A 21,911-nucleotide genomic window follows, 5' to 3' on the forward strand; every position below is an offset into this window, starting at 1 on the left:
CCCTTCCATAAACCACGGGATTTTGTTGAGCGTCTGGATAGTTTTAGTTGCACTTGTGCTGGTATTTGTGCAGCTTCCCTTGAAATTTTTTCTTAGTCATTTCTATCTGGCATCGATGGTACAAAACGCAAAGGGGGTGCCAATTTCCAGCTTCGTGTACTGCTTTGTTCTATAAGAATGTCTCTGCTCTATTTCCCAGGTTTTGAGAACACAACAGCCCCCTGAAGCTGTAGGTCTTGTGGCTCCTTCTAATGGAGTCTCTTCTCACGCCTCTCGTGGGGAGACTCCTGAGCAAATTTGTGAAGAGTGCGGCTGGCAGTGACGGAGCAGACCTACGTGCGTCACTTCAAGGGGGCAATGTTACCCTGCACAACCTGGAGCTAAACTTGGACACGCTGCTGCACAAGCTGCCCGTTGCTGTGGAGCGTGCATTTGCCATGCAGCTCACAGTATCGATTCCCTGGACAAGCTTGACCTCGCAGCCCATCCAGGTTCTGCTTTCTATCCTTGAATGCGGTGGTGGCAGCATTCAGCATGACAAGGCACCGCATGCATGGACTGTTGAGCGCTGAATGCATGCATGGCTGCAGATCACTCTGGATACTGTGGAGGTGGTCTTGTCGGGGTCTGTCAAAGCAGAAGGTGCTGGTGAGCAGACGTGGGGTGACAGCATGGATGCCTCTGCAGTTGCCAAAGGTAGCATCCCCAATTTAAGGGAAGACAATCTCATGCATGCATTGACGTGAGTGCACATGCTCAGACAATTGTTTTGCACCGAAGCATCTGTGCCTGTCAACAGAGGCCAAGGGCAGCGATGAGCCTTTTCTGGGCGGGGGCTGGATGGGATCTCTGGCGAACATGCTCATGCGCACGCTCTTGAACGTGACCATCAACGTGAAAAACATCGTCGTGAAATACAAGACGCCTGCCACTTTGGCAACGCTGACCTGCAAATATCTGCATGTCAAGACCGCCGATGACCTGCGGCTGGAGAACTTGGAGGTTGGTCACCACTGCAGATGGCTGCTCAGGGTTTGCGAAAATGTGAAGATAGAATCTTTGGAGCAGATCAGCAGCTGAGATTGGGCGGGTGCTCTTCAGGACTCCAGGAGCTGGCTGAGGAAGGATGCAGAGTTCTCAAGCCTTGTCATATCTCTGGAGAGCCTGGCAGCAAGGGGCAGCGCTTGGTCACCTCAGCAGCCCCTATTTGTATCTGCTGGAGCCCTGGTAAGTATTGATTTGTGTGTCCTCATCCTGTGGCCGTGTAATATTCAGTATAAGTCATACATGACATGACCAAAATAGCTCAAACAGGTTTGTTCCTTTGTTGCAGATATCAGCACAGTTTCCAGTATTTGCCGTCCTGGAGAAGCAGGATCAGGGAGTGTACAATGGATCTGTTGATGTCAAGATTGAATCAACAGCTGTTGCTCTGAACGAGTCGCGGCTGTCAACGTTGGCTGCCTTCATTGCTGCATTGCCCAGGGTTGCTGGCCACTCAGAAGGTAGTGATGACTTGCAGAGCATCTGCTTCTTCAATCTTCAGATTCCCAGCAACCAATAGAAAAAGCATAATGGTTCTTACATGTCAATAAATACATTCTTTGAACTTGCTAATTCATTTGTGTACACTTAACATGCAGGAAGCCAAGCAGAGCAGGGACAGGAACTGGCCGAGACCCAAACAAGATCCCTCCCGTCCACATTTTCTCCCCGCAAGGCTGTGGGTGGGTATTTGCCGCCTGCCTTTCTTGCAGCTTTATAGTTCTTTGCACATACCTCACATGCCTTTGCTTCGCTAGGCCCTCGGGTAGAGCATGTATGTCTGTGACTCAGGCAGGCGCGAGATGCAGAGGCGGCGGCGCGCAGCAGAGGCCATCTTCAGAGGCGACGGAGGCAGCGCAACCTCCGGGGTCTCTTCTGCAGCAGCCGGCGCTATGGGCACAGTTGGATCGGTCTGGAGCTTCATTGTGAACGACGCTGCAGCGGAGAGCGCTCAGACGGCACACGAAGGGCCGCCTGTGCCAAAGATATCCAAGTCCAACATCCGCGTCGCACTCACGTGCAGCCTGACAGGTGCCACTCTTATTTTACATGGTCCCACAACCTTGTGGCACATCAACATGACTTCACGACATGTGGCACCTGACTTGAGCGTTTCTGCAGGCGGGACTGTGCTGCTGTTGCACGACTCTGTGGTTGAAGGAGGGACAGCAGGAGGACAGACACTGAGCCCTCCTCTTACCCCCCGCACTTCCACAGCCATTTGGGACAAGGCTGGCCCCGGCAATCCGCTCCCAGGAGCGTCGCTGAAGGGTAAAGCAATACCTGCAGCTTCCCCGTCCTTCCTGGAGGAGCTGGAGGAAGCTGCCGCCTCCCTGCCGCTCTCGCCAGCCGCCTCGCTGCCAGAGCAGGTATAGAAGGCCCCAGAGAGGTGCACATTTTGGTGCTCAAGTACGGGCACTGCACTCTGCATGCTTGCTGATTTGAGCTGTGCATGTCCAGGTCGGCGCGCAGGCAGCAGCGGATTTCACATCCAAAATTCGCACCCAGCTGGCATCCAGGTAATTATGATTCGACATGCCTGCTGCTTGGAATCTTTTCAGTTGAAGAGCTTGTCATGCTTAAAGGTGTTTTGACATATCCTGGTGCTGCAGGATTCCTTCAACAGCAGCCTTCTTGTCAGCAGAGTTCACCTTCCTGCAAGTGGGCCTCGCAGTAGCAAATGAGCAGTTGACGTCACTTGATGTCCAGCTCCGGAGCTGCAGCGTGCTGCGCACCCTTGAAGAGCCCGAACAATCAGTCGTGCAGGACGTGGTGAGGACACCTGCGAGATCACCCTTGGCAATAGTTTCTGGGGAGAATTTGGACAATTTTTAGTGCTATTCTGCTGCCATGTGAAGCAGTAGTATTAGGACAGATTGCACTGGTCATCATTCAGTTGTGATATGTCACCGGCGTGAATTCACTTGTGCATCTCGGTGATACGCGCATGTCTTGCAGGTGCTTGGTCTGTATCCTGTGGAGGGCGTGGAGAGCTCTGCCCTCATTGACAGCGATGGACAAAGCTTGGCACTGCGGATCCGCTGGCAGCCTGACAGGGACCCGGCGGCGCCAGTGCCCCATCTGGCTTCCGTCCACGTGGGCCACTTCTTTGCTGCGTACGTGCCTGGCCTGGCAATGAACCTCCTCGACTTCTTCAGGGGGCTGCTGCCGCCGCAGATGGGGGATCCTGCATCGAGCAGGAACGCACCTGGCGATCAGGAGATGGCCGGATCTGTAAATGGCCACAGCGATGCAGCAGACTCTGGAGACTCGCAACAGAATCCAGCGCAGAGACTCGCGCCGCCCGCGTGGCTGACAGGGGGCGCAGTGATCGGCTGCTCGGTGATGTCGCTGCAGCTGGTGGCGCTGTCGGCACCTTCCCTGCGCGCGGAAGCCGCGGCGCTGTGCGTGCAGCGGGTCAGCGTGCACCTGGGGCCTTTCCGGCCCACGGCGCGCCCAGGCAGCCTCACGGCCGAGCTCTTCGGGCTGCAGAGGCGGCCCCTGCCGGGGAGCGCGCTGCGAGTGGCCGTTGTTGGGGCTCGCCTTGGAGTTGCAGAGCGATGGCTGCACGCCGCAAGCAGGAGCGGCGGCGAGGATGCGCTTGCCGCCGCGGGCGTGCGATGCATATCAGACGCCATTGAGGTGCAAGCCATAGTGCACGAGGCGGAATTTGCCGCCAGTATCTCACCCGATGCCTCAGCGTCAGCCGGCACCGCTCAGCCGAGGGAGGGGCAACCAGTCGGTGCTCACAGCGGTCAGGCGCTTCAGCCAGACACCGGGCAGACGTCTCCTGCCGGCGGTGAGACCTGGGTAGCGGCGATGGCGGTGAGCCCATTGCTGCTTCGCATGGGCGGCGGCGAGGTGGCTGCCCTACAGGCAGTCGCAGAGGGAGCGGTCGCAGAGACGTCCAGGGAATTCAGGGGTCCAATTCCGCAGAGGTGCCCACCGACCGATGAGGCAGGCTCAGCAGGATCCTCAGCAACCCTGACACTGCAGACGAGCCGCATGCAGATGCTGTACGCAACGGCCGGCGCAGGCCACTTCATGGCTACAGAGGAGGCAAACACAAATGCGCACCATGCGCTCAGGCTCTCCTGCCCCTCAGTTTCTGCGGCTCTCTGCCTTGATGCGGCAGCAGCTCAGTATGATCAGCATGGTGATGGTGCGTCGGTGGGGAAGGGCGTCTCATGCACAGCCGTGCGACTGGTGCTCATGGCGGGGCCCGGTCTGTCTGTGACGGTGCCAGCCTGTGAGGTCAGCGTCGGCAAATTCCCTGGGGGCGGTGATATCAGCCAGGAGGCCAGCCAGCATACCTCTGGCTTGTCAGCATGCGGCCCACCAATCCTGCTGGTGCATGACATCCGCTTGGAGGGTCCTTCCCAGCCAGAAGGTGGAGGGGAGGCAGGCCCGCTGGGTTTGAGCGTTCAGAGCATATCCTTCTCACTGGCACTGCGGCAGCTCACATTGCTGGTACGGAAATTGCAGTTCCTCGGCAACCCTCCCTCCCTCCCAATACTACAATAGCGGTATGTACAAAGGTGGTTCACATCCGCAGCAATGCTGACTGGGCATTCTGCACAGGTCTCTTGGATGGTGAGCCTCGTGCGGGCTCCACTCCTACCTGTGCTGCCGCAATATCCTGCAGCAGAGCTTGCAAGCGGTCATGGAGGCAGGAGCATGCAGGCCAGCATTGCCATTATCTCTGGGCAGCTGGCCACTGTGGACGCCTTGCCTCCAGAGACAAATCAGCTCTCTGCTTGCACCAGAGGATTTGCTGTGGGCCTTCACAATTTTGCCTTGCAGCTGGAGACCACATCTTCACAGGTGCGATATAATGGTCCAGGAAAGAGAGCGGTTCTGAAAAAGCTGAATATTGATGAGCTTGATCATGAACGCTCAATGGTTCTGTCCAGATTTCATGCATGCATCTGGATGCACATGTGATTGACTTGGATTCTTTCTGGCTTGCAGGCTTCTGCGCATGTTACTGACAAGTCGAGGAGCTTGATGCAATTAATGCAGATGCAGCTGGGACTCATTGACATCTGCACACTGTGCCCTGTGTCAGACCAGGACGTGCAGCTGATCTCGACATTGAGGTGACAAATCAGAGAAGTTTGTATGGACCTACTTTTGGTACTTGTTCTAATTCTGCAGCTTCTCCACATGCACCTGTCCTATAGGCGTGAGCTCGCATTTTTAGTTGTAGTGTCGCTGCAGAATTGTTGCGTGCTAGCTGCAGGTGTCAAGGTCCTAGCAGCAGCCAGCCTGGAGTTGTAGTGACTTCGAGAGTCAAGGCTGGCAGCGGTGCTGTAGATGAGCAGACCCAGGACGTCTCCATCAATGTGCACACGGTGGAGACCCGAGTCACCCCAGCAGTGACAAGTGAAGCACAGGCCCTACTACTGGCTGTCCTCTGCGCAGTGCCTGCTCGTCCAGCATCCTCAAAAGGTGTGTTTCTGTGCACCTGCTAACAACCAATCATGCTTGTGCCCCAACTTTTCCCTTTGGCAGCGCATGAGTGACGAGCGGTATATTTATGGGGTGCAGATGAGAGGGCTCTAGAGAGGAGCAGTACTGCAGCGCAGCCAGAAAGGATGACCCGCTTGGCTGTGCGCAGCATCACCCTGGAAGCTGCATCTGACTGCATGGCGAGTCATGAGCAGTCGAGCATGTCTGCCAGCGATCTGCCCAAGGGTGCCACCAGCGCTGTGGGGCGCGCAGAGGATGTGGTTCTGCTCATGCACGATGCAGGACGGCAGAGAATGCGCGAGTGGCCACTCCCCACCGCGCTCAGCACGCATGTGGAAGTGAGCATGGTGTCAGCAGCCCTGACTCTCTTTGGTCCAGGTGTGCCGTTGCTGCAAGACAGATTTTTTTGCTTAATTTACTTGAAACATTCCTGGAATGGTCATGATCTGAGCTGAGTATGGAGCGCTGCAGGATTGCCATACAGGGGTGCCCCCCTGTTGTTGCCCGCGGCCATTCACATGAGTGCGACATGCAGAAACGATTCCTTGTGTCTGAACATTGATGGAGAGTTCCTCCTCCTGCAATCCTCAGTGCCAGTGCTCTTGGCACTGAAATCGCTGGCAGAGTGCTTCAGCAAGCCGCAGGTAGGTGGTTTCTGGTCATGCTGGTGGTACCTGTCAACAATTACCTGAACAATCACCTGAACAACAAGAAGAGGTCTTAGAGTGCCAAAAAACCAAATCCATGGATTATCATTTGAAAGTTGAAGGGTGATGTATAATGCAGATGGCGCTAAGCATGCAGCCCATTCCGGGCCAGATCGATGATGGCCATGACACGCCAGGCTTTGTAGCGGATGACCTGCGCTGTGGGCTTTTCGAGCCAATAGACAACCTTGGTGCAAGACCAGGTATCGGAAGAACCAATCGCTGATACACACCAAAATTTGCTTACTTGTCACATTCACCAAATGATGTCTTTTTCTAGATGGTGACGCTGTGCGAATGCGCACTACTGCAGGGCCACTGCAGATCAGCTGTGGGGATCAGGCCGCCACCTCAGGGGTCTGGAGCCAGGCAGCCCGCAGCTTTGTCTCCTGGAGGTTACCTTACCCGCGACAAGTGCACCGCGTCCTCATCGCAGCTCCGCACGAAGGGTTGGCGGGCGTGAGCGTGCAGCTGTCCGGGATCGATCAGGGCTCTGGCGGTTCGGTGACTGTACCGCTTGTGCTGGACACATGGCAAGGGAGCCTGAGCGCTGACGCTCCTCCTGGATCCCACTGGCTCCTCACCGCGCAGGTCTGGGTGTGCCCACTCAATGCATGCGTATGCAACGTTGCAACGTAGATTTCCATGAACGTGTAGTATGGAGACACGTAGTATGTCTTGGGGTCGACTCGGATCAGGACTTTGAAAATGTTGCTGCAGGGTGATGTGCCAGCAGCGGAAGAGTGGGAGCTTTCCTGGGAAGGTCGGCCCACTAAGGGCTCCTGGTGTGGCGCTGCAAGCATGCTGCGCAGCTTGTACATCAATCCTGCAGGAGCCGGCCTTCCTGATGTGCCCCACAGTCCTCCGCTGTGCCTCGTCCCCTTCACGCTCATCCTCTGCGCGAAACATTTGCGCCTCGGGGTCTGCCTGAATGACAGCTCGTCAACGTACGGAACAAGCTCTCTGCTGCAAGAAGACAGTGTCCTGGTGGATGTCCGGGACCTGCAGGTGATGACTTCTCAATCTCTCTCCTCAGTGATGCAGAATGTCTCCTTAAGGATGAGGCCATCAAGTTCTTCTGTGAAAGGCATCCCTGCGGTGCTGCATTAGTTCCCTTGTAAATGGCGTGCAGGTGGGCGTCAGCCGATGGCCTTTGGCGCAAGCTGTGCAGCTCTCGGGCTCTGTTCAGGTGTCCTACCTGGATGAGTCCACCCTCACACAAGAGCTGCTGTTGGAGCCTTTCAGCATGAGCGCCTCAGCAGAGGTCTCTGGCGAGCCAGAGCCAGGCACGGCAAGTGTGGCAGGCGTGGCGGGAAGCATGTCACCTCAAGATTCAATGCTGCATGCAAGGCCCCTGCCTCAGAGCGCCGGCATCTCCATCAGAATTTGGTGCGCCATGAAATCAGAGTTTGTGGACCTGATATTATCGTCTGCAAGATTACAAAGCATGCGTTGTCGGATAAACGAATTTGGCAATTCGAGACAGAATTTTTTTGCTTCACAGTGTGGAAGATGGGCCTCTCATTGTGCGCCTCAGCGAGTTGGGAATGCAGCAGCTGCGCCGCCTGATGGCATCTGCAGCAGGGAGCATTGAGAAGCTGCAGGCCCACAGCCAGCCAGACATGCCTCCTTTGCCTCACAATGGCGAGCTTTCCTCAGCAGACGCACCCCACAGGGAAGGCACCAGAGATGGAACTGCACAGCAGGCAACTGGCCTCACCAGCAGGGCAGGCAGCAGCGGCAAGGCTTGCATGCACTTGGAGAATAGCAGCCCCATAGACCTCTTTATCGGGCAGGTGGGTACACATGAGCGAGTTTTCCTGCCCAGTGGCGCCAGCAAGGGATACACCTGGCATTCTGCTCCCGGGCTGGACCAGAACGCAAGGAGGCAGCTTCGTGTAAGCTCAGCAGCATCCAGCGCAGCACCCGCAGTGCTGACAGGGGAGCAGGTCCGGCACACGGGAACCAGCTGTTCAAAGATGCAGCAGGCGGGGCATTCCTCAGTGGATGGTTGTGACGTGCCGCTGCAGTGGAGTGAGGCATTTGAAGGCCTGGCAGAGTCTGCCACCGTAGTTTGCATCCCAGTGCAAGCTGGTGTGCGTGCTCTCCTGTCCGTGCTGACCACCCAGGTAAGTTTCAGACCTTTCGCTTATTACAGTGCCCTGAAAGCCAGGATGCATGAAACACAGCGATATGATATCTTAATGATTCATTGATAACAAACTTGATATCTTGGCAACCTCACAGGTGGATGGCACATGGCACATTGTGCTGCGGCCAAGCCATGCTCTGGTCAACAGGACTGCTACAGCCCTGCAGCTGCAAGTCATCAGCAGTCCGCTGCAGTGCTCACCAATCAACAACACCATTGAGTTGGGCCCCCCGCAGGTGAGAGGACCTTACCTGCTTTTCTCACTGATCGTTATGTGAGCAGCATAGAGTTCTTTGCGGAGAATATGTGGGAAGTCAGTCCTTTACTAGTATTAAGGTGAAGTAATGCGGGTTCGTGTGCAGCAGGACGAGCATTCCAGTGTGATTCAGCCGCTCATGGTCAGCTACGCTATTTCCGGCAGCAGTGCTGTGCCTTCCAGCGATCAGACAGCGCTCAGGATCTGGTTAGGCAGAGGCTACGGCTGGTCCCTGGAGATTCCTCTCGGCCACATCACCCCACAGGTATATCAAAGCTTCAAATCACCACGCATTAGATAACAAACTCTGCTGCCTTATTTCCACCGATTCTCCATATCCTAGATCAGTGACATTCCCCTTGAATATTTTGTGACAGGTGATTCGCCTCCAAGCAGGAGGTCTGAGTGCTGACGCCCCTGAGACACCGAAGGGACCCAATGCCACCTCGCCAGCAGGCCTGTTCTGCCAGGTCACTCATGCTGATGCGAGTGGGCTTGTACATGTCATCTTCTGGCCACCAATGCTGCTCCACAATGGGCTCTCCCGCGGCCTGCATTGGCGCCTGCATGCTGCTGACGATGCAATGCATTCAGGTGCGTTCCATCTCTAATTATGTTCCTCCTACTCTGTCGCGATGCATGAAAGGCGCTTTTTCTCTCATTCAGATATCTGCAAAAGTTCAAGTATTATCGGGTCTTTGAATTTGTGCAGGCAGTCCTGTAGGAGCAATTGTGCAGCCTGGGGCGGAGATTCCACTGCCAATAGCAAGTGAGGGCGGTGAAGGGCTTGCTCTGTGCCTTGCCACGCCTGGTACGCAGTTCTTTAGATTCAAATTTTGTTGCGCATGCTGTGCATGTGATACGGACAGTACGCTTAAAACATGTGTCACATGCTGAAGAGAACACCCTTTATCTTTTCAGTGTAAGGCGCTCAGGAGGAGTGTTCTTGCATGCTCCAGGTGACGACGGGGAAGCAGGTCCACCACATGTTCAAGACTGGTCTGAGCCCCTTGTCTTTCCAGGAGTGTGGAAGGTATGAGGCATTCTATTATGCAGCACAGTGGTTGTTGCATGGCCAAGTAAGTCTCAGCATTGTCAGCTTCTTGGTCATGTGAGGTGCAGGAGAAGGGCAGTCAAGGCAGCCAGAATGTGGCTCTCCCAAAGGCTGGTCAATTCAGGGGTGTGGAAGTTGGGCATGGGAAAGGGCGTCTTTTGTTGCTGCTGCTGGCAGAACCTGTCATACAGGTATCTGAAGCCTTCGTGTCTTTTGATTAAATGTATCAGACCAACCAGAGGGTACCTTTCGTTATACTGGAAAGTGGCTGTTCATCTGGGCCGTAGTTTGACCAAATAGTGAAGCTCATCTTGGTGCTCATGTGGCAGGGTCAGCCAGTGGTGCGCCTGAGAGTGATGCCCCAATCTGAGCTGCACAACAGGACAGAGCTCCCTGTGACCTTGGAGTTGCCGGGCGCTCCATCAATTACAATTGATGGGCTGGGCCATTCAATGCTTGACTGGCAGCCATCGGGCCAGAGGCCCAGCCAGCTCATCCTGGCACAGAGCAGCTGTGCAGCTTCACAGCTGCAGGTAGAGAACTGTCTTGAAGACTTAGTCGCCATCCGTAACTTTATGGCTCATGACCTCTTGTGAGCAGATATGCAGCAAAATTCTGATATGCTTGGCTGTGAATTCCTGCCCAGGGCGAGGGCGACACCTGTCTACGCTCCTCAGCTTTCGACCTGGAAGATGACAAGCAGAGCCTTGTTGCACTGCGATCCAGCGAGACAGGTACATGGCATACCACATTGGCTTTCAGATTGGCTGCATTCCGCACTCCTATTGACGGGATCTATGGAATCTTGAATTTGCCTGCATAATCTCCGCTCAGAAGAGAGATTGTGTCCTGCAGGTGCCGCTCAGCGGGTGCGTTACATCTCAGCAAGCATGCAAGTCAGCGAGCATCGGGGAGTCACAGCAACTGGCGGCTTCAGAGACCCCTGCGAGAGCGCGCACATATCCGTCTCCCCAGGCTTGGTCGTGAGCAACCTCACTCCCTGGGCCCTTTATGTGCTGCCCAGCAGCCCTGAGACTGGCAGTCAGTCCACAGCCATACCCGCAGGCAGCATGCAGCCGCTGCTGGACACCTGGCGCGGCGCTGATGTCCAGCAGCATGCTCTTCTTGTGGCCCTCACACCGAGCATAGCAGGCAGCAGCGCAACCCACAGCAGCACACGGGGTGAGCAGCAGAGAGCACGAGCTCAGAAGCCCGCGCCATCCTTTGTGGACAGCTTTGCAACATTCCTTGAGGAGGCTGCTGGAGTGGAGAGGAAGCAGCATGCTGCACCAAACCCACCGCCAGGCGTGCATGACACAGATGGCATGCAGCGGAGCTTGCAGCTCTTTAAGGGCGCAGGCGCTCGGACTCGCTTCCGGCTCAAAGATGAGCAAGGCCAGGTAACAGGCCTTATGAATGCCTCCGGGGTGAACGCCCGTATTATGGAGCTGGGCACTGGGCTCATTCAATTTCTAGTTTGTAACGTTCCTTTACAGCATTGGAGCGAGTCTGATATTTGTGTGGCATGCAGGAAGCTCTCCTGACCTGCAGAGTGCTCTCTAAGAGTGGCCGCCTTCATTTTGTTTTCTTTGTGGATTCTCAGCCGCCGGTATTCATCTCCAACAACAGCCATGCTGATGTAGAGGTGAGTATCATGCATCAAATTATGCTACATATATATTGACCAGACAGATTTTTATTTTTGGACCGTACTGCATTGGGACTTCAGGTTTGCTGTGGCATTTCTGTGACAGATTGGCATCTCACTGCCAATCGTGGCGGAAGAGGGTAATGTAGTATATGAGGAGCGGCAGCGCACGTGGCGTGTTGCAGCCGGCACGTCTCAGCATTTTGACAGTGCCTCGGCTCCTTCCTCAGCAGAAAGGCACTCCACCAGAGAAGCCAGCGCTGACGATGCCGAGGAGGAAGAGGCTTTCCTGGAGTCTGTGGCTGGTCAGCGCTCCAGCAGGGACTTGGCAGTAGGGCACGGGCCCCTGATGCGGATCAGGAGGGCAGGGTCAGATGTTTGGGATGCAAGCTTTGTCCTGCTTCCCGGGACCGAAGTCTCAGAAGGTGAGCCTCTCTTTCTGAACCTGTTGTTGTTTTTGTTTGCTGCAGCAGGTCGTCTCATATCTATGGCCTTGCTGATGCAGGATGGGTCAAGGCCACAGTCTGGCAGCTGGGAGCTACGGTTCATGTCAAGCTAGAAGATGCTAGCAGCACTGAGCAGTCGAGCACCAGCAGCATCTCTGCCAGCAAAGACAACCAGACTGCTGCAACGGGCAGGCAGCCGCTGCAGCTCTTTGTGAAGCTGCAGTGCCTGCAGATCAGTCTCTGGGACGACGAGCGCAGGCGTCTGCTGGGGACTGGCCCTTCTGTGAAGGCAGAATCCAGGAAACAGCAGGTCGCAACGCAGCCATCCGCCAGAGAGGCTTTCTGCTTTTGTGCGGATGCCTTGAGCGTGCTGCTCTGCAGGAGTGAACACAGGGGTGAGATGCTTTTCTTTGTTCGATGCTGCTTTACATGATACTGCAGTTGCCTTACAGTGTAATAAAGCATTGCCTGCTTGCTGTGGACAACTTTTTGCTCGCATGCAGGCAAGTAATGCGATTAATCCCTTTGTGACATGCAGGTGCTGGCAATGACTCTGCCGTCCGGATGAACGCCAGGCTGGCAGCCAGGGGTATTCAGTGCGATTCTTATCTGCCAGGGAGCACCCATCCAGTGATCTGTTGCACGGAAGCTCCCAGGAGAGAGGCGTCAGGAACAGCTGCAAGCAGCCCGCCATTGCTGCTCGACTTGCAGGTTAGTGATCCTAATTCAAATGATCTCCTGTGAGAACGTGAGAGCAGCCATTGACATTCTGAGCCATTGCCATGCTCAGGATGAATTCTTTTGCACTTAAGCCAACCTCCTTGTGGCACTGAGATTTTGATCGCATGGCATGTGGGTTCTGTACTTTTTTCAACCAAGACTTCTGTGTTCTGTCAGGTCATCCAGGCGTCAGATGGCTGCAGCACCCAGGTGGCATCACTGCAAAACAGCTGGGTCCGCAGCCTGAGCCTGAGACTGCCTGCACTCGCGTTGGCTCTGGACGACGCCCTCCTCGCATTTGCAGAGCGCGCAGCCACCCTCATCCAGCCTAAGGCGGCCAGCACCACTGTCACCGCACTCACAGCCCCCTCTGCTGGAGGCAGTGGGAGTCAGCCTGATGGCGCGGGCAGCGGAGGGCGGGGTACAGGGCAGTCGGAAGAGCAGGCCTGGCGGGAGGAGCTGGCGGTCGAGGCACAGATCGCCGCCGCGCGCAGGCTGCTGATAGAGCACCTGGACTTCGGGCCGCTGCACTTCCTGGTGGACATCCACGTGGCCGGCACCAGCCAGCGCATCCCCTACCCCATTGACACCCACCGGTGAGAATAAAATCCCATATACCTTGTAATTGCCTCGTTCTTAAAATATATATACTGTCCATGCTATGATTATGGGAGGTGACAGGCAGCAGAAAAGGGATCGGAGAGTTGAGTCTCCTGAAGAGTGCTCAACTCTGCAAGCTGACAGCGCAGCACACGCCAGCATGGCCTGTCGGAGAACTGATATCTTCTACCCAAAACTGCACTTTTGTGATGGTTGCTCAGTGTCGTGCGCGCTTGCAGGGCCCCGGTGACTCTGTCGGCGCTGCGCGGGCGGCGGCTGGTGTTCCGGCCGGGCGTGGTGCTGCAGGGGGCGCTGGCGCACTACACAGCAGAGGCGCTGCTGAGTGCGCCAGGCGTGCTGGGCTCTCTGGAGCTGCTGCTCAACCCGACTGGCCTCCTGTCCAGCATGTCTGCCGGCCTGGCGGATCTCCTGGGCCTGCCCCTGGCCGCCCTCATGGCCGGCTCCCCAGCCCAGGTGGGAGATCTTCCACTGCTTTTGCTGGGCGTTGCTTGTCATGTGGGATCTGGACTCTCAGGGTGTACCCTGGGTGTGCAGATCAGTGGGAGCAGTAATGCAGGCAAACAGAAGGACAAGCATGCATGTTTGCACTGATTGATATTGACCATTAGCAAATACGTACGCTAAGAATAAGCTTCTATACAAGTTTTATTGAAGTGGGAATTGCGGTAAAGTTGAGTGAGTTCTTTTTGTATGCAGTTTCTGGCGAGCCTGGGCAGAGGCCCAGCTTCTCTGCTGTGGTATGTCAGCGGTTGGACCCTGACCTCCATCTCAGGCTTCTCCACAGCCGCGTCACATGTGCTCAAGCGCTCAATGGTTGTCCGCCCATCAAGCCGGTACAGACACCGGTCTCATCCCTCCGATCTGCATCTAACGACCGTTTGACTGCGAATCTGATAGTTTGGCAGCATCAAGGGGCAACATACATGTGTGAACGTGTATCAAAAGGAGTCCCTTTTTAACAGGACGGCCCTGGGTGCGGGGAACGGAGTTGCACACGGCATTCAGCGTCTTGGGGAAGAAGAAGGTAATCAACCACCCCAAGGGGAGGCTCTGAGGACAGGCTCGTTTGCTCGTGCATGATCGTCAATTTCTGCTCAGGCGCCATGCATTGTCGCTGCGAACTGCATGATGCTCTGCCTTAATGCAGCTCTATATGCGCAGGCGCGGAGAAGAGCAGCAGCCTTGTGGCGGGCGTCAGCCGGGGCCTCCTGGGAGCAGTTGGGCTGCCCCTGACTGGGGCTCTGGATCTGGTGTCAGGCGTGACTGCCGGCATTGCCTCTTCAACTGGAGTTGCTCGCCAGGCATCGGTTCGGCGTGCCCAACACCTTGCAGGTCATTCCCTGACAAGAATTCTGCGTGAGTGTCTTCAAACAAGTGGAATCTTAGTTTGGCCGGGGAGCAGAGGACACTCGGTCATAATGCATGAGGGCTCTGCTGCAGAAATGCTGCATGTGAAATTTTTGACTGGCATGCATGTCATGCATGCAGGCGAGGGCGACAGCAGTGCCTCCCCAGCGCTGTGCAGGCGGCTGCTGTCTGCACTGCCACAGCTGGCAGAGGCAGGTGGGTACAGGCTGCACTGCAGGGCTGCAGAGGCCACCCTGCTTGGGGAGTCAGGGGGGGGCGTGCTGGGTGCGCTGGCTGTGAACCGGCCTCTTCTGGTCCTGGCAGACTTCGCTCTGGTGGTCCTGGCAGATGAAGGCTCACATGTGGCAGCTGTGCTGCACCTAGAAGGTAGGGCAAGACTCCTTTGCCTCTAGCTTTATCCAGCATTGTTTGACATTGCCAGAAGACTCTTTGAAGTACCTGCCTTTCTAGACAGCAAGCACCGCCTTTGCGATGGTATCGATATCCCTTGAGGGATGTGCCCGCCTGCCTCCTTAGAGAAGAACCCAACAAAGCAGTTCTCAACCATTTTTGATTGGATGGTTGGTTGCAGGTGCCACCATGCGGCTGGAGCAGCACCAGTGTCAGCTGCAGATGACCGCTCCGAAAGCTCATTGCCCCGGTCTCCAGGATGGCTCCAGTCGGAGGCATTCGCTGCAGCTACGTCTGCAGGCCAGCATCCCAGAAGGCTGGGGCGTTGTCCTGTCCGCGATGATGCAGTTGCAGCTTGTTGGGGCACAGTGACTAGGTTGACCATCCTAGAGGCTTAAGCATGCAGACGTTTCAGTGCATGCACGAGTGTTGAAGTTAGTCGGCAGAAATGCACCTGTACACATGAGTGATCAAGTTCAGAATGCACAAGTTCACACACAAAAAGGTTGAGCTCATGTGTGACTATCTATAGCAACTTACATTGGCTCTTCTCATTGCAAATTGATGCCTTGGCCCATCCCAGGAAAATGAGACATGCAACTGCTCTACCTCATTACGCCCGACGCGTCAGACTCACCTCACAGGGCACAGACCTTCGAGTCCCATATTGCATATCAAGTTGTGAATTCCACAGAATATGCTCTTGTGAGGGTCATAGCAGCTCTCAGAAGCCGTGAGCAGCGAATACAAGACCGTGCAGAACCGATCCTTGCGTTCGCTGCGTGTGTTAATTCTCTACAGGTACTCTTAAGAGCTTCAGAGCAAGCTTGCAAACAAGCACCCAGTGATCCCCTGCTCTGTCCTCTTTTTGCACAAATATGATCTGTTCTTGTCGCTTAGCGTTCACGGCCAGACCGTTGCGATCGTTGCAGGTGGTCTCTAGGGCTTGAGGGGTACTAGCGTCTCGAAAGCATCAGGATGAGCACCAGGGGTCGTGGTGAGCACCCTGTATTGCCCCTGTCTCAGTGAGCGTAAGATCTGTCCTCTGTTTGACAAGACGCTTCAGTCTACAAACCACTACACAAGCACGAGGGATTCTAAAAACTCAGACGGCCGCACTGCTTTTCGTCGAAGTACTCGTCTGCCAAGAATGCTGGACCTTGAGATCACTTTGATGGTAATACTAAAGGTCTGTGCGTAGGTGGAGGTGAGCACTTCGGTGGCAGAGGTCAGATCTCGAATCGCTCCCCTGTTGCTGCCCTGGACACCTCGCACTCTCTCGTTGCAATGGATTTGTTCCGCTGCTTTGCATCTCCTGCTTGCAGTCAGGGCATCACCCGTTTCCTACTTGTCTGCCTTGGGTTTGCAGGCAGCGGAGAGCCTGGAGGAGGCAGGGGAGGAGGCAGCAGGGGTGAGGCCACTGACATACGGCTTTGCTCATCACCTGCACTCATTTGTTTGGCCATGTCTACACTGATGTGTGCCTGCAGAGAAACCAGAGAATGAACCACAACAAGCTGCATGCATGTGTTGAGATTGTTGAGTTCATGATCATCCTTGTTTTCTGGTGCAGACTTTGGCAGGGGCGGTGGTGGCGGCCGTGGGCCAAGGGAAGGTGTTGGTCGCGGCGGTGGCGGCCGTGGGGGTGACTCCCGCGGAGGCGGCCGGGGGGGAAGTGAGTCAGGCACTTGCTTCATAACTGTGGGCTGACAAGCACAGACGGGGACATGCATGCATGTCAATTCACCTCTCCCCATACAGGTGTTGCTGTACAGGGTTTGACCTGCCTTTGCATGTCTCACATGCAGGCAGGCCTGCAGAACTGTACAGCCTGCCTTGAGCATGTCTCGCATGCATGCCTGGATGCAGGGGGCCGTGGGCGTGGCGACTTTGACGACCGCCCTCCTCCAAGCTTTGGCCCAGACAGAGAGCCGGAGTTGGGCTCTGCAGCCCGTCCCGGCGCGCAGCTGACCCTTCCCAGTGCAGAATCGAGCGTCTCTAAAATTGAGGAGACATTTGGCAGCTTCCCCCAAGCCGTGCAGGTACAGCAGTACTTTGATCAAGCTTCCAAAGCACCGCAGCTCACGCTATAGCTACCTGGCAGACCAAAAAAACACACTGTTGCGATATTGTCAAGACCTGCGTAACCTGTGTCATGCATGCAGGCGACCGGGATGCAGCCTCGTCCAAAAAGGCCTGGATTTGGCAAGCTTGCCCACCGCACGCTGCAGCTCGTTGCCAATCATTTCCCAGTGTCTTGCAAGCTGGAGCAGGCACCAATTTCCTCCCCGCTTCAAATGCTTGTGAAATGAAGGGCATGTACATGTGCCAAGCGTCACATTGCTGCCTGATGAGTTGCACATACTTGTTCACAGTGAGAGAGTGGCCTTGAAGAAGGTTGGGAGTGACACTCTGCATGTGTTGCCAGGCATTCCACTATGATGTTACTGTAACCTCTATGCGCCGCCCCCGGCCAGAGGAGGAGATGGAGACATTGGCAATTGCTGAGAGGGACAACCCTCCTCCTGCCCCGGAGAAGCCACTGACATCTGAGCTGTCCAGGTGAGCTCATCATTTGACATGTTCATGTCAAGAGTGCTCACTCTCTTCAGCATGCATCACTGGCCACTGTATTGGAAGGTTTGGATCTAAGCTCAGGATGCAACTGCTGGTGAATCTTCCTGTCCCCTAGCTACTGATGGCATTTTTTGTGGGCACACTGAACTAGAGGCTCAAGACCTTTCCATGTGTTGGATCTGATGCAGTGTGTTTCATGTGAAGCCTGTGTGCATGCAGGCGGGTTGTTAAGGCTCTTGCAGAACAGGAGAGGTGGTCAAACGTGTGGGCGTATGATGGGCGCAAGAACATCTATGCTGCCAAGCTGTTCCTCCCGCAGCACGAGAGCATATTCAGGGTAATGTCCGGCAAGGATGCTTAATTTCTGGCATGCCAACTGACGCATGACATCCTGAATGATTGCGACATGAGTAGTGGGTCCATGCATGCAGAGTCAGCATGATCCACGAACACCAAAGATGAAAGCACATGGTCAGCGAAGAACAGCGCATGGCAATATTCCATGTAAACACATTGATGACAAGCCTCAGATGTGGGGTGATGGGATGTCTTACATCGCTTGCAGGTGGAGACCACAGACGGGGAGTCTGAACGCGAGCGGCTCTTTAAAGTCAGCATCAAATGGGCGCAGACCATCAGCATCACAAGCCTCCTCGAATTTGTCAGGTTTGTCCCGTTTGGATCATCATGCTCCCTTATACTTGCTGCATTGGGCCCACCTGGAGATCAGGCATGTGGCTGCCTGGTGCCGAACAGGACCTCTCCTGGCTTGTCTGCCATACCCATCATTTAATCCTGGGCATGCTGTCTTTTATGAATCTTGACAACCCAGAAATAATAGGAAACGGGCCGCTCTCGCTGAGATATGGCTTTGGGTTAACACATGAATGTCATGCAGGGGCCAGGATGGGGACGAGATACCGCAGGACGCTGTGCAGGCCCTGGATATTGCCCTGAAGCACTCCATCAGCTACCGCGATGAGGTCAAGACCTTTGCGCGCGCCATCTTCTGGAATGACCCGGACAAAGTCAGGCCTCTGGGCAACGGCGCCGAGGCATGCACCATTCCCACCAACATCATGACTTTGATGCAGCTGATTTCGCTGCCAAACGTTCAGAACAGAGTGTGACATGTTATGACGTTGTTGCCCTTCATCTCTGCATTCACATCGATGTAGGCTTCTACTCTTATGCTCTCTGGCTGTGGGCTCGGCCATGTAGGTGTGGCTGGGCTACCAGCAATCGCTGCGTCCCTCTCAGGGCGGCCTGACACTGAATGTCGACTTGGCAGCGACCGCCTTCCTGGAGCCCCAGCCTGTCATCGACTTCCTCTGCCGCGCTGTGGGCCTGCGCAGCCCCAAGGACTTTGCGCGCCTGACTCCCCAGCAGCTCCGCACCGCCAGCAAGGCCATCACAGGCATCCGGGTGAGACTCTACAGCTTAATGATTCTACAGCTCATTCATCTGGCCTGCAAAATGTGCAATAACAATGAGGCATGCCTCCTTTGACAACCTGGACATGTCCTTTGATGTCAGGAGCTCACATGGCACTGTGAGGCAGGTGGAAGTGCGCTTGGGAGGGGCTTTCTCACGCAAGTACCGCGCCAAGGGCCTGATGCCAAAGGGCCCGGCTGACCTGACATTCCACAATCAGCAAGATGGCAGGGACATGACGGTGGCTGAGTACTACGAAGAGCACTACCACATCAGGTTTGCATGTCTTCTGGCATTTATACCCACCAGTATCTGCTCTCTTCTGGCTGTCAATGTGCCTACTGGTAACATGCCAAGCAATCCTCTGCATGCAAAATCAACTGACTTTGGGATTTGTGCTTGCAGCGTCAAGTTCCCTGAGGTGCCCTGCATCAATGTGGGGACGCCCACCAAGCCGGTATGGCTGCCCCCCGAGGTCTGCTGGATTGCCCCGGGCCAGAGGCGCCTCAAGCTGGATGAGTAATGCTCTTCTGCTACCCTTGACATGGCCTGGCACATTGATCACCGATAACCCTTAGAGCAAAGGGAGTTTCATTTGACAACCTGAGCACCAACCATGCATGCTGACATGTGTTGCATGGTGCAGGAGGCAGACTGCAGAGATGATCAAGACAGCTGCACAAAGGCCCCAGGAGCGCAAGGAGTATCTCCAGAAGTGCATCAGGGAGCTTGCAGACCTACCAAATGACCCGGTGGTGAAGGCATTCGGCATGACTGTGGACCCAGCCTTCCTGAAGGTGAGCCTCAAGACATTCATCATCTGCTGCTGAATATTACAGAGTGAGCAGTAGCATCTCTGCCGCTGTCCATACTACAGGGCTCAATGGCCCAATTGGCTGCAGCAGATGTAAGGTGCCCTTGTTGCATGCATGCGCAGGTGACTGGGCGCCAGCTGCCCCCACCTGAGCTGCAGTACTCCAACAACCGGAAGATTGTGCCAGAAGCTGACCGTGGCTCCTGGGACATGCGGGGCAGCGGCTTCTTCAAACCTGGTGTCATCACCTCCTTTGCAGTCGTCTGCTTCTGCAACCAGCGCTTCGCTGGCGGCCCGCCCGACGATCCTGCATCGCTGCAGGTAGCCTTGCATGCTTGCTCAGTCAAAAGTGTATGTCAAGAATGTTTTGCAGCGTGTTGATGAAGACCACCAGCTCAGCAAATTACTGACGCAAACACCTGATTGAGGGATCATGTTGTGCATTTGCAGACCTTCATGCGGGAGCTGTTCAGGGGCTGCAGCAAGCTGGGCATACAGGTGCCCAGGATGACGACTGTGCCAGACCCCGTCATTGTCTGGCACGACGGCATGTACACATATCCTGGGGAGACAATGGTGGCCGCATTCGAGGCTGCAAAGGGTTTCTTCAAGAGAGACCCAGACATCATCTTTGTCGTCCTGCCAGAGAGGGGTGCGCCCATTTGCAGAAACATCTCCCATACAGATCTCTGCCAAGCAACACCAAGACAATTTGCCTGAAGCAGCGCCAAGCACCAATTATTGACTTTTGAGTAACTCAGGACCTGTGGCGCACTGCAGGCCAGACAGAGGTGTACAAGCAGGTCAAGCGCGCATCTGACTCTCATCTGGGAGTCCCAAGCCAATGCTTCAATCCGCAGAAGGGCAGTATTGGCGTCCCACCAAAGCGTGGACGCGATCAGTACATTGGCAATGTGGTAAGTGATTCAATCTGTTTGATGTATGAAACACTGCTCAACGCATTACTTTTCTGAAGGCTGGACCAGATGCACGCTTGCCCTTAAAAATATGTTTGGGTTTTTTTTTCCTGCATCTTGAAGGTGACACCAACATGACTGCTCTCTGTGTTTTGCAGGCCATGAAGATCAATGCAAAGCTGGGCGGTGTGAATGTCAACCTCATCTCAAAGCCTGTCTCGTGGATGAATGAGCCCTTCATGATTCTGGGTGAGTCCCTTTCTAAGCTTCATGGTTGGCCACCAAATATCACAGTGCTGTGTTGCTTGCATAATGCCCTGATGGAAGTCGCATGATTTGTTTGGGCATATGCAGGCGCGGACGTGACTCACCCTGTTGGTTTCAGTCAGAGCAGCCCATCCGTGGCAGCTGTTGTTGGCTCACTGGACAAATCTCTGTCCTGCTTTGGCGCACACATCATGCCACAGGCGCACCGTGTTGTGATTCTGGGGGTGCGTCTCAGTGAGCCATGCATAGCTGCAGCTCGCTCTACTCCATACCTGCTTGCACACTGCTCAAATCAAAGCGTGCCTGCCGCTCCTTTACATAATGGGCATGGCTCACATGATCTCACAAGTACGGCATGTGCCTCATTACTAAGCAAAACTTTCTCACATTTCAGCTGCGTTATATGTTGGGTGTTCTGTCGGGGCTGTGCAGGACTTGAAGGGGGCGACAATCAAGCTGCTGAAAGAGTTCTGGAGGAGGAACAATGGAATCAAGCCAAGACGCATCATCATGTACAGGTATGCCATCATAAACTGCAATGAAAGGATTGTGCTTGGATTTTTCTTCTAAATTTGCATGCACTGTTGTGCTCGTAGATTTAGTCTGATCACTGCAATGGTGTGCAGGGATGGTGTGTCGGAGGGCCAGTACCCGCAGGTACATTGTCATGCCACGTCCATGGCATTAGAAAAAAAATTGAAATCATCATTGCTGTCTGTCTAGCGCATAAGAGTGAGCAGGCGCAAGCACCATGCAGCCCGGCAAACATGGAACTGAGGAGCTGACTGAAGTTCGAAGCACTGTGGCTGCGCAGGTGCAGCGCCTGGAGATCCCTCAGATTGTGGAGGCGATCTGCGAGCTGAACGACTGCGACGTCAGAGACTGCAACATCCCCATCACCTACGTGGTGGTTTCCAAGGGCCACCACACCCGCCTGTTCCCTGCCACTCCCAGGGACGGGGATCGGAATGGCAATGTATTCCCAGGCAAGCCCAGCGGAGACATTCCTTAAGTCAACCTGCG

The 21,911-nt window shown here is 55.0% G+C and overlaps 1 protein-coding gene across 1 annotated transcript; it reads left to right on the forward strand.

The window, feature by feature from the left end:
• Positions 1-251: 251 nt before the first annotated feature.
• COCSUDRAFT_56022 (hypothetical protein) lies at positions 252-21,900 on the forward strand (the record flags this gene model as incomplete). Its single annotated transcript, XM_005646816.1, has 55 exons — positions 252-449; positions 591-696; positions 800-1,002; positions 1,102-1,227; positions 1,334-1,505; positions 1,837-2,076; positions 2,167-2,414; positions 2,506-2,564; positions 2,658-2,817; positions 3,004-4,515; positions 4,627-4,869; positions 5,370-5,496; positions 5,596-5,855; positions 6,304-6,427; positions 6,538-6,815; positions 6,945-7,232; positions 7,357-7,544; positions 7,729-8,353; positions 8,472-8,612; positions 8,742-8,897; positions 9,010-9,226; positions 9,345-9,443; positions 9,592-9,665; positions 10,016-10,219; positions 10,333-10,420; positions 10,542-11,086; positions 11,218-11,331; positions 11,441-11,639; positions 11,840-12,090; positions 12,678-13,096; positions 13,340-13,574; positions 13,818-13,954; positions 14,084-14,145; positions 14,283-14,453; positions 14,610-14,855; positions 15,061-15,236; positions 16,249-16,290; positions 16,453-16,558; positions 16,749-16,921; positions 17,308-17,441; positions 17,676-17,793; positions 18,022-18,122; positions 18,355-18,568; positions 18,678-18,881; positions 19,018-19,166; positions 19,296-19,409; positions 19,537-19,687; positions 19,828-20,025; positions 20,155-20,356; positions 20,485-20,621; positions 20,780-20,870; positions 20,976-21,112; positions 21,321-21,400; positions 21,515-21,545; positions 21,703-21,900. The coding sequence occupies 55 exons, from the start codon at positions 252-254 to the stop codon at positions 21,898-21,900; spliced, it is 11,271 nt and encodes a 3,756-aa protein (XP_005646873.1).
• Between the last annotated feature and the right edge of the window lie 11 nt (positions 21,901-21,911).

This window comes from Coccomyxa subellipsoidea (genome assembly GCF_000258705.1).
Source record: "Coccomyxa subellipsoidea C-169, whole genome shotgun sequence".
NCBI lineage: Eukaryota > Viridiplantae > Chlorophyta > Trebouxiophyceae > Coccomyxaceae > Coccomyxa > Coccomyxa subellipsoidea.